A 13,297-nucleotide genomic window follows, 5' to 3' on the forward strand; every position below is an offset into this window, starting at 1 on the left:
CAATAATACCACATCTCCTTACTTATATATTGATTGTCTTTTTGGTCGACATGCAATTATTAATGTATTAAAGTATGGTGTAATTGTGAAGTAATTAAGAAAAAAAATCAAACTTAAAAGACAAAACAACTAATGAGTGGCAATAGTTTCTGCAATTTTGAATGTAAGCCATATCAGTTCCAATTTATGATGAATATTGCAGTTAGCATTCCAAATCGGACGGTACGGTTTGTGTATTTATACATTTGGTAACGTCAAAAGAGCCTGAAAGTCCCCTTCACATGTAGATTTCATGGTCTTAATTATTACACCAGCCCTCATTTGAAGCAAAACCACTAATTCATGAACCCGTTGCATTTAATGTTTAATTTTTCAATGTCAAGAAGTCATAAGTGTCAAAACAGGTACACCAAGTATCAGAAACAGGTAAAATATTTAAATTTCATACATCTATTTTATTATTCAAAATAATTAGTCAAAACATATCCTATAATGGTCCTTAATCTCCCAGCTTTCGTTTGGTACCAAAATAATCAATACATCATACATATTTCGAAATTTACATATATGCGTAGGCACCATTTTATATAAAAAAAACTGCTACTTTCTGGTATAGTCTTTCTCACCGGGATCGAATTGGTTGTATCGAAATAAACTCATTTTGCCTTCAAACTTTCATTTCTTAGCGTCCTCGGTATAAATTAATCAGGTAATACCCATGAACCTCCCTCTTAAAAACTGTCGTTTCATGTAGTAGAATTAGTTCTACTGGCTAGTCCAGTCCTAGTCCAGACTAGTACGTCCTGTGAGTTTTGTTCATTTGCACTTATTTTCATATACTTTTTATAAGCCCTTAATTCTATACGAATTAAAACGAAGGTTATACCTCCCTCAGTCAAAGTTGACCTTAGATGGATTTGATTATTATTTTAGGTCTCTTTTGGAAATATAGCTTTTCTGGTGTTTCGGTATTTAAACATTCCTGGCTTTGAACGTTCCTGGTGAAGGTAAATCCAGAAAATCGCTTCAGACGCATTATCATAAAGTGTAATTTTCATTTTATTTGCATCCCACTCAACAAAAATTTACCCTTGAATTCAGGCTCCAAATTTTCATATAAATAAATGATGTGGGATATATACGTCAATGAGACAATAACCCAACACAATAACCAACACGTCTTGTACATCTTTCCAAATTCTGGTACTGAACGTTCCTGATAAAGGTAATATTCAGAATTCAAATCGAACACAGTAAAACTATCATATTTTCTTTGAGAAACTACAGATATGAAAACATAAATATTTAATTTTAATTTACATGGTATGTACAATATGCAAATAAAAATATGTTTTGTAGTGTGATTTGTTTGGCAAGATAAGAAAATATCAAATGAATTGGATATGTTCATCCACTACATATAAAAGAAAACAAGGTGCAATCTTTTGTCTTGTAAAAAGACTAATAATATTTCAAACTAAGCTATTAAGATCCTGTGACTTATTTGTTTTTGAAATAACAAGAACAATTAAATTGAGAACGCGATGAATTGCCAGTCTCATGGTCATACAATAAATTTTACTTGAATCATTTCGACTTTCACGGTTCAAGCACCTTCTTTTATGTACATGTACCTCGACAAATGATGAGTAATGAATGCTTAGTAATGAAATAACGTAATATACGTATAAATGTACATATGATGAAACACATACACGGAATAATCTAATATATATACATGTATCACAGACAATAACAACAGTGATATGGATTATATCACATTTCACCACCAAATATCATAATTATGGTTCATAACTGTTATCAACAAACTTAAGTCACGAGGCTGAATGTCAGTTTCATACGTTCATGTATGTCGTTTTCTGTATCCAGTTGTACGTGAAGTGCGTACGCCGTCGATTTGTCATTTTCAGAAACATCTCATTCTTGTCATCAGAAACTTTCAAAATTGGACACAATGCAAAAATGATATGCTAGATCTCTATAAGCAATTACGCAAAGTAAGTAATCATATATTTTCAGTGCCACGTGTGAAATAACAAAATATCGTGCCATATTTGGCGTACTTCGAAACCTCAGATAGAAGTCATTTAATGATGTTGATTATTTGCAAGTGTACTCCTCCGTTCGTTCGCTGCACTTATTACAATTGACATAACAACACCAATGAAATTTACAATTACACGTCCACGTTTTTGTGTATTGGTGTGTATTGTAGCCACGCCCACAACACATTAAGTCACAACCGTCAGTTTCGGTAGAAGTCCGATTGCATGTTCTCCCGACAGTTCCCAATGATCCTTTCAGTGGATCATGATCACAATAGTTAGGAGATTTCTCTAAATAAACAACGTCTGATCTCCTAGGCTTCGTATGTTTATTTTTTAATCTTTTTATTATTAGATGTGATGGAACTTTATTACGTTTTGCTTTTAGTGTAGTCACTAGTTTAGCTCTTCCATATTTTTTCATTATATAGTTTCCTATTTTTCTAAACGTTGGTAGTGTTGTCCAGCATGTTTTCGTTGTACAAGATCCAGACACACCATGGCACTTGCACCCTGTTTCCATATTTTCTTTTACTGCCTAAAACGAAAGAAAAGGTTATCAAAAACTTTATTAATCTGGGTTACGATATGCAGTGTACATAATGATTACAATAATTGATTTTACGAAAAAATTTTATTGAATGTTCTTATCTGTCTTTGAGCAATCATGCATTTGACTGTCCTTTTCTGGTTACTGCTTGTGAATCATATTACATTCGATGGATTGTAGATATATGATTTTTATCGTTTCTTTATTCGGAAATGGTACAAAATATTATATACATAATTTTTCGTATTTTTGATGTTCTTAAACCCTGCTGACTGCCATTGACGATTGCCAAATAAATTGATCACGAGATGTAACATGGATCTGAATTATCAATTTAATATCAAACAGAAAACAATAAACTTGAGGAGAAGATGGTATACCGCAAACATGAGGTGAAAAAATTTGTACACCATATCCGGATTTCAACAATTAATGTCTCTTCAGTGATGTAAGGGATATTCATATTTATATATATGCCCCGATATATACCGGGTATTGTTAAGTATTGTAAGGGAATAAGCAGACGACTATGGATTAAAACAGTGCATAGAAGATTTTCTGTCTGAGTTCGCTTGTCTTTTGAAAATAGTTGTTTTCATTATGTTAAAATAACCATAATTAATTACTTAATTGATAAGATACTACTTTAACAAAAAATTAAATAAATTCAACTTTGAACTTATGATAAACCAGTACACAATACCTTGATTAAGATATTCGGATGAGATGAATATCTTGGTAGAGATTACCTCGTATCATTTGACATCAAACGAGACAGCCTGCTATTGGATAGCATGCTGTCGTCGTTAACTATACAAGCCCTATGATTAAAGGGACCATCTTATTCATGTTGTCTATTACTATCTAAAAAAATATATATATCCACTTTGAGATGCTTTATGATGCAAGGACAGTTAAACCTTCAGGGTTATTAAACTTTTAAAGATAATGCTAAACGGAACTGTATACCTATCATTGTTATGTATTTTATTAAGCCATTGTTCATACTTCAATCGATGGATATTTATGACTCAAAAGTCGCCACAAAAACGGAAAATTAACCAAACACAATCATCCAACTTTATTATTAAAATATTTCCTTTCCTTGGATCATCATTGTAAACTTCAGTTTGGACCAACAAATGAACAAGGATGTAGATTTTACTAAGTTTCTGTTAACTCGGATTGAATATATGTAACTATCAATATGTCTATGCACGTATCTAAGAAGCAAAAAAGTGTGCATATGTAGGTTTCCTGGTGAATAATGGTCTCTTCAAAATTCATCTACCCCATATACAGCACTTTGACACATATATTTCGATACACACATTTTGATTGAATTCTCCGTTGACAAAATTTTGATATATCTAGCTTTAAAATTCCTTCAGGCAAGGTTGGCGTCAGAGAGGTAAATTTACAATATAGTTTCCGAATGTTATATTAATACATGTTTCACTTTTCACATGCCCTGTGTCTTTTTTATTTCTTGTACCATATGCCTTCTTTAACTACAGTATTAACTAATTATTCTTTGATAAAAGAGATTGGTATGTGTCAAGAGGGAAAAAATACCAAAACTTTGATACTTTGCATAATTCAGTGACAGATTTTTATACTCAGAGCAATTGGGAGGTTGACATATGTTGACCCCTATATGTCTCTTGGTTATGTGTATCGTTGGATTGCTATCTGATTGACGTATACCCCACATGTCCTGTTATTGATATACAAGACAATACAAGATCCCTTGTTATGATGAAAATTCAATAACATTTTAACACGATTGTCTGTTCATTGTGTTAAAAGGTAGTACAATTAACATACCCAATGGATGTGTATGTCTTGATGGTGGTTGTTCTAATGTTGGAATAATTCAAATAAACAAACTACACCCACTATTCTAAGGTCAGAACATTTGAATCATTGTGGTTTTTTTTTTGTAAATCAAGTTTAAATCAGTTGTAAACTGAAGATAATTGTTTTATGAGATAGTATCTTTACTTGGTTAGACAAGATATTACGTATGCTAATTTATGTTCAGCAGATTTTCAGAGATTATTTTCAAAAGTATAATTGTATCTTGTCAAAGGACAGGTGTCATAAATTTGATTAAAGAATTCCATGACAATTTTGTCATAATTTAGGTCTCTTCAATAATTATATCTATGGCAATAGGACTTGCTTGGGTAAGAAAAAGAAAACTAATATATTTTTTCCAAAAGCAAATGGAATATAATACGTTTTACAAGACAAAAAAGAGTTTCTTAGTTCTATGTCGAGTATTACCATATTATTTAACGTTTTTACACCTCGGTAAATATACTTAATATCATAAGTCTTTTAAGAACCTTGATGGACACTCTTACTAAAACTATCTATTCTGGTTCACGCCGTCAAGATAAAAAGATTTAAAACTTTTTTGAAAGCTTAGAAACAATCACGAGTTAACGCTTTGTTTAATTACTAAAACGACCAGGAATTAAATATGTGCTAATTAAACACTGATTTGTAAGGTCAAAGATCACGTGTCAGAGATTAACAAAAGATCTGCAATTGTTTTTGAAGGTATCAAAAGGTTCTCCAAGTGAACGATATTAATATAAAACAATTTAAATATTCGTCTGAAGAATCATTTAATATTGCAAAACAACAAAGTTTTAACTTTGTGTTATGTTGGAAATGATTGAAATAATAGTTTTAGGTTTCTATTCGTATCTCGTATGTTTCTATTGTTCAAAATATTATCATTAAATATACACAACGTTTTTGTTCTTTATGTCACATATTTCATAAATCAGACATGTGTATATTGATTTTAACAACATATTGATTGACAATTGCCAGATATATCTCCTCTGACTTATAAGATAGACACAACGCGTGAAGGGAAGGTTCACTTTAAGCTCTCAAGTTTTAACTTCTGACAGTTATTAGCAGCAAGTGTCAAACTTGACAAGGGTTGAACACATATCTATCTACGACATGCAAAATTCTTTGCATATTGATATCTGCAGTTCATTAGTTTTAAATATCTATAAAACGTTAAAGAGAAATGAATGACGTAGGTGATTTGTTAGAGCTTCGTAACAGTTTATCAAAAGCCATCAACATTTATATGTAAATGAAGTTAACTCCCAATGCAAGGGATTCCACACAAATTAAGGTATACAGCATACTTAAAAATGTATCAGCTCTAAAGTATATATGACAAATTGCATTCCCACATTATTTCCCACTACTAGTATGCAAATGAGGATAAATACGGCCTTAACATTTTCTGTTATTGACAATTAGTTGCCGGCTACCTTTAAATTTGTTAACATATAAGGCATTATGTATATTTGTCACAACCGTCTTGGTTTTGAAGATTTCAGAACTCTTTTAATATAGGCAACAGTAGTATATCGTTGTTCAAATCTCATATATATCGATTAAGATGACAAATCAAGGTAACAAACAAAACCTGAGGGAATCCAATGAACTACAAAATGGTCTTAACTGGGTGAGTCGATAGGGTAAATAAAGGCAACAGTAGTATACCGATATTCAAAAGTCATAAATCGATTGAGAGAAAACAAATCCAGGTTACAAACCAAAACGGAGGGAAACACAACAACTATAAAGGAAAACAAAGGAACAACAGAAACACCGAAGTGCAACAAAAACAAACGCCAACACACCTAGAAACGAACTATTTGATAACAACTGCCATATTCCTGACTTGGTACAGGACATTTTAAGAAAAAATGGTGGGTAAGCGTCTCCTGTTGTGCATGCATCATCCGCAATGTGATTTAAAGTTTAGAGTCGTAATTGATTTTGTGTTTAAGATAATTTATTTGAACGCCAATGATGAGCCTTATGTAGACCAAACGCGCGTTTGGTGTACTTAATTCTAAGCATATGATCTTTGATGAATATTTACAACTATTGCATAAATAAAACTACTGGTGGGGGCAATGTCCGAGCTGAATTTACCAGCCCAGTAGTCAACACTCAAGTGCTGACAAGAAATACATATATGTGGCCATTTTTTGTAAATTTACTGTCCATTATACCCAAACACACATGGCGCATATGCAATATTTGACACTTTCTCGATATGAGCACCTATTAGTCTTATATTGACAAACGCGCGTCTCGCGTACTAAATTATAATCAGTGTAGCTTTGATGAAATTTCACAACGTTATGTATGTTTATTTAATCAAACAATAATTGAGCAGCTAAATACGTAACTGGTATTGACGATATTTACTGTTTATGTTTCGGAATCGAAATCGTTTTCTTGTTTTCGGTCGAATGGTTGGAAACGTTCTGAGTCCTTATAGATTGACAGACAAATAAAAGTCCTCAAAACATTACGCATAACATTAAAAGTGGGGCTTTTTGAACCCCATTAAAACAGGTTGTGGACTCAGATGTATATTACATGTATGTGGATATGCGCTAAAACCATCAGAAAATGTAAAATGAAACGCTTTTACCTTTCTACCTCGTATTTTATTGCATTAGAAAAAAACGTAGTAAATCTATGAACAAACTTCAAATGCAATTCTACTTGAACTGATAGTTTATTGAGTGTAATATTACTCGTTTTCTTGCCTTTGATTGTTGCATCCTTTTAATGAAATTGCGTCGTCATTTTCATATAATTAGTCTATTCGAAGATGTAAATCACATTTACAAATTTGAAAAAATGTGCAAATACATTGCGTGAAGTCAATTCAAATATACTTAGTCTACGTTCCAATTTTCTAAGCAAAGATATTTACCATTTAATAAATCAGCCGAAATACTAATGGAAAGTTTTAATAGTTAAAAACACATCATTTAAACAAGATTTGATTTATCGAGATTAAAATGTCTGAAAATAGATTCAAATCTAAATCAGACAGAATATGTTTGTTTTCGTTCACATAAGATCGTTTTAGACAAATAAAATCCTTGTACCGTCGTACAAAAAATTGAAGAAGCATCCATGTGTTCTCAAAAGATTTAACAGGGTATGGTTAAAAATATTTCCCATACTCAGTTTTGAAAAGTATGTAACATTTATAAAACAATCGCAAGTATTCGCTAAGCAAAGCAACAGTCAGTCTGTCGAAAAGGTAATTACACACGAATCAAGATAAAACAGGAATGCATATGTGAAAAAATGTAAAATTGAATTATTGAAATTTCAATAAAAGTACATCTTTTAAAAGATTTCAAATGATACATTATGTAATTGTATTAGAACTAACATTGCAGCAGCTTCCTCTGTCAAAGTTGGCTTTAGTTTTAGATTTTCTATAAACATCTAGTTTTGTGCTCTTTAAAAATTTAAATGTACGGTTTATGAAACTTGGTCTCGAGTGTAGCTGATTTTATTTTTTCTATAAAATCTTTTCGAGACCAAGAAAATCAGTATCCTATTTTTAACTACCTGCCTTGGTACATAAATCGGTCCCAAACGATTCCACCAGTCAGTGCTAGCATGCTGTTTTGTGTGCTTATTTTGTTTTATTTTACTAAACTTGTACTAAAAAGTTGCTCAAGGGTAAAACTGATCTTAGTTTCCTGTTCGTAAACAGTTGCCAATTTCTATACTCTTAAACGTTTTATATTTTCAGCTTTCCAAGCTTCTGGTGTCGAGAGTATCTTCTTATGTTTTTTCCCTATACAATAACGTGTACTGTCCATTGAAATAGCTAATATGCATTTCACAATGAAGTGACGTACTCAGGGCGCCAAAATGCAATTTTTTATTGTCATAACCTCAACATTACGAGAGCATGCTTGATGTCACGGCATTACTGGGTATTTCTAAGAGATTATCACAGTCTAAATATCAATGGTGTAAACTTGCTTAAGAACGTACTTGGACACTTTCACCTTTTAGACAGTGTTTCTTTTTTATTACAAACCAACACCGTCTGTGTGTATAATTGTGTTTAAAGCTACTAAAAACGATTCTGGCTTTAAATGATAAAATATCTTTAAATTCAATTTAAAATCGTATTAGAATCTATCATTGTTACATATTTTGGATGAAATGACCTTTAAATAACATTAATAAGAAATATCCATCCATTATGTTTTCCCTTTTTCCAAAGAAAGGATAGCGTTTCCAAAGTGTGCGGTATTAAGTTGAAGAGAGTCAACTACTCTTTGTAAACACTACAGGCAGAAATTGTAAAAGAACACCAAGAATTAAAATTCTTACAATACGATATCTTAATCAAATCATTATGCAACTTAAACTCTTATGACAGTACATTAATAAAAACTGATAATTCACTTATACATCAATTCTGACAGGAATTGAAATAAAATAATATGTAGTATGCAACAATATTAATGTACAAGGTAGAGATATTACTAATCTGAACTTAGTTGAGGTCGGTTCAAGACAAAAATACTTCTAATAGAACGTTCTTTTCAACTCGCATAAAGTCATCTGTTATAAACAGGTCATATTGTCATGCGATAGTACAATTTATTCTTCTTTTTTTTTCTATTGAATAGTTCTGACACCTCGGAAGATATGTTTTAAACAATTCAAATACATCGTAAATTGGTGTCGTTCCGTCAAAAATTAGTGTGCAACAAATACTTTACGTGTTATTTAATTTTTAATTCCTAACATCTATAGTTATTTGATACTTATTTTATCTATGTTGTATGTTATCTTGTATGTTTTGTATAATTCTTTAACTGCCATATTATCTGCACCAAAATTTCATAAAAAATTATATAGTGCCATGTTTTAATAAGTTCTGCCATGTATACTATCTCTAAAAAATCAGAGTAATTTATAAATGACATTTTGCAGTTATCTCGCACTACATAAAGTCTTGAATTTAAAGTGAATAAACTACTTTTTCATGTTTGGCAGAAGAAATAGGACAATTTGACATATCTACAAATACCCATAATATTCGAAAAATACAATAACAAGGTCAAAAACGACACGTTAGAAACTGAATTATGCTAAATATAAAATAACACACAAATAGGACGACAGGAGTTACAGAAAACTATTGATCACCACAGACCAACATAAACCCAACTCCACCAAAAAGGCAAAAACGTACACATTAAAAACTAACAACGAACAACACATTGTCCAGACATTCAGAAAATTACCAGTCTGGTGGGTTTAAACAGTATACTTGCGCATACACCAACCTTGACCGATCTAGACTATATGTACGAACTTAAACACATGTATAGTTTACTTAAAAAGGATGACCGCTTACTTGAACAATAATATTGAAATAGCACTAACGGTGCCATTTTTGTCCTGCACCAGATGCGATTTTAATTTAATAACACATAGAAACACTTTCTTATTAATGAATAAAACATATAGAAGACACTTAACGAATTGAAAATACTGGTCTTAATGTCACACTAAACAATGAACAGCTTACAAAACACGAAACTCGATGATTGCTTTAGTCCATATTAATAACTTACAAGAATTATTTCCCTTTAACGTGGATTGATGTTTCAAATGTCTACCCCTCTTTCATTGTAAGAAATATGTAGTAAAATCACATATGAAGGTCGCTTTAAAATTATTTTTTATTATGATAAAATGTATCATGGAAACATCTTTCTTTTTACATCATAGAAACAGTTATTAAAAAGAGAATTGTGTCTATAACATTAGATTAATATTTTATACTAAATTTTGTACAAGATAATAAGCTATGTATCTTTGACGGGTGTTTTGTATACTACCACTGTATATTCGAAAACTTTCTGATTGAAATGTTAGGATCGTTAACAAAATAGACAATGTTCTGTCGAATAGGTTCATATAATTAATCTCCCGCAGGACATTCAACATCTACCTGTCATAATTTTGTTTGAGATCTTCTGTGACTATTCTGTTTGGATTTCACCCCTACATGTTTAGTTGAACAATCATTGAATGAAAGACATATAAAGATATTTCTATGATTCAATAAACTATTTATCAATATTTCTCATATTTTAAACTATCGATAACATTTATTTGTAAATGATAACCTTTTCAAAATTGCTTCTTAAAATGCCTTGCATTCGCATTTTATTAATCGAAGGTGAATTAACTATACGTTATAACTTAAGAAGTAAATGGTCTCAACACTTATTAAAAAATTTGAAAACCTTCATATAACTAAAAATATAATCATTCATGTTCAAATATAAATTAATTTACAATTAAACGAAATTATTGGATTGTATACCACGCAGTACTATTAACAATATGATAAATTCTAAATACTGTATCAAAGTAATGATTCAATATCGTTCATAATACATTTAATTACATCATATGGTAACACAGACAACGATTAACAAAAATGGAATTGTAATAATTCCTTTAAAGAGTCCAAAGACCACCTTGAGTTTAAATAGAAACAATATTTACAGAGGACCAGAATACCTGTAATTTAAAATTAAATGTATATCGTCAATTTAATGACAACGTAATCAAATAGAAGATTGATAGTCAAAAATGTTGACCCAATCTTTGTTTAATATTTTCGTAAAGAGATGATACTCAAGAAAATATTTAACAATCGGAAAATAAAATCAATTAAGAATCGTCACACACGTATTTGATAAGTCCCTTACAGAGAATTGCTCAATGTTTCCACATTTTGTTCCGTACTCTTTTATTATATATTGTCCCCTTTGAAGTCGATGTGAATTGGAATGTGAATATTTGATGTTGGTTAAGTATGACATGGCGAGATTAAGCTAACATGTGGGTGACATTCATTTTTATAATGTGACAAAATTTACAAATATCAATAGATCTTCAACAATTAAGATTCTTTCATTACTTCAAAGATTTTTCTTCAACAAACATAACAAACTTCAACTTTTTTTACTAAAATACATAATAAAATTTTGTTAGGAATAGACCATTAATCTTTTATTTAGAATGCAAAATGAACCGTTTTATATAATATTGAATGTACGTTCCACTTTCAACATCGTAATTTTACTGATTTAAGTTTTTTTTATCTGTTATGTTTATTCTTAATAATAAACATTTCATTTCATTATTATTTGTTCTGTGTATTTGAAATTTAGTAATTAATTATTAATTTATAAAATTCTTGCAATTGTATGCTTTATGTTATAAGGCGATCACGAGAAAAGACTGTTTAATGACGGAAAAACCCACAAATTTCACAAGGACAACAAAATTTGCCTTTATAGTGGCTAAAAACAGAAGATAAACATTTAAAAATTATCAATTTTGTTTTACATACGATTCAAATAGGTGAGGCCTGCGTTCTAAATTGAAAATAACACTGAATGAGGTGACGGAATATCGCTTCTCATTCGATTCAGTTGTATAATTGATATTACATAATGTTTATGATAGACTTTTTTGTAAGGATATACTTCTTTATGTCAAGTGATCCTTTAAAACAACCGGATATCTTCGGTAAAGTGGTCTGTGTTGGCCGACGTGTACACAATAGATATGACGCAAGGATGCAGGTTGTCTTTGTAAGGTGATCACTTAAGAAAAAATAATTGTCGAAATGCGTTAATGGTGTAGTGAAATTGATAGCGTTTAATTGTGACTACTAGTGCAATCCAACCAAGTTAGATAAATCTACTTTATATCATAACTGTTGTTTTTAAATCGAAAAAGTAAGTGCTTCTGAAATTAACATAATCAGTTACTCCATAGTCCGAATGTGTTGAAAGTCAAACGTTTAAGAGCATACAAATCAGAATCCGTCTTACTTTTCCCGAAGAAGTTAAAACATAAACTCAATTAAATTACGTTTTAAACTGAAAATAATTAAAAGAAGATATGCATTTAAATCATGTGAATTGCAGAATATATTTGACATAGCTTCAGAATTGTAAACACGAACCAAAATGAGTTTCACTAAGGGGATACCAACGGTAAAGGTGGACAATATTGCTACATGCGGTGCACGTTATACGTACATTTCTGCATTCCTGAAAATTACTTCGGTTTTGATAAATAGGCTTTAGTTATCTATGCAAAATATAAAAATGTTGTATAAATTGAAAATGATTTTAATTCATATCACCTTATCTTAGTGTTGAATTTTATTTGTAAATAAACATTTTTGCTTCAGACTTGAGTTTTAGTATATTGAAGGACCTTTTCTGTGATTAAAAAAATACTTTAAATTGTTAAATGTTCGAATTAGCTCTCGCCGCGATACAGCCTTTTTTGCGCTTAGGCGGCGTAAAGCAAACACCAATCAATCAATCAATCAATCAATCAGTCTATGCATTTTTGATCGAATGAATTGATTATATAGTGAGCTTTAATACATTTATTATTTCGGATATGCCAACCAATAATACTATTTCAGTCGGAACATTTTACAAAGTTGTATATAAATACCCCCGTTAGACCATCGTCTTACAAAAGAATGAACAAAATTTTCTGACAGTAGTCCATATAACATTGTTTTGGCAGTATGCGGAAGACTCGAGATTTCAAAAGATCTTGATGCAAAATGTTTAATTTTGAATTTCGTAGGTGAAAGGTTGAATACATATTGTCTGTATAACTTTCTGCTGACAGAGTGAAAAGATAATTTGAGCAAAGACTGATTCCAAATATTTCAAACTAGCATTTTTAACATGGTCTAATGATTGCAAATGAACATAGATTACGTACAATCGAAAATTGG

The 13,297-nt window shown here is 30.8% G+C and overlaps 1 protein-coding gene across 2 annotated transcripts in view; it reads right to left on the reverse strand.

Annotated features, from left to right (window-relative positions):
• Positions 1 to 1,290: 1,290 nt before the first annotated feature.
• The window catches only part of LOC127700763 (protein Wnt-7b-like), a 35,884-nt gene continuing 23,877 nt past the window's right edge, over positions 1,291 to 13,297 (reverse strand). For both annotated transcript variants that reach the window (XM_052204423.1, XM_052204421.1), the window contains exon 4: positions 1,291 to 2,604. In XM_052204423.1, coding sequence (XP_052060383.1) covers positions 2,122 to 2,604 — 483 coding nt within the window. In that variant the 3' untranslated portion in view covers positions 1,291 to 2,121. The remainder of the gene's footprint in view (positions 2,605 to 13,297) is intronic.

This window comes from Mytilus californianus, unplaced genomic scaffold (assembly GCF_021869535.1).
Source record: "Mytilus californianus isolate M0D057914Y unplaced genomic scaffold, xbMytCali1.0.p SCAF_1, whole genome shotgun sequence".
NCBI classification, from domain to species: Eukaryota; Metazoa; Mollusca; class Bivalvia; order Mytilida; family Mytilidae; genus Mytilus; species Mytilus californianus.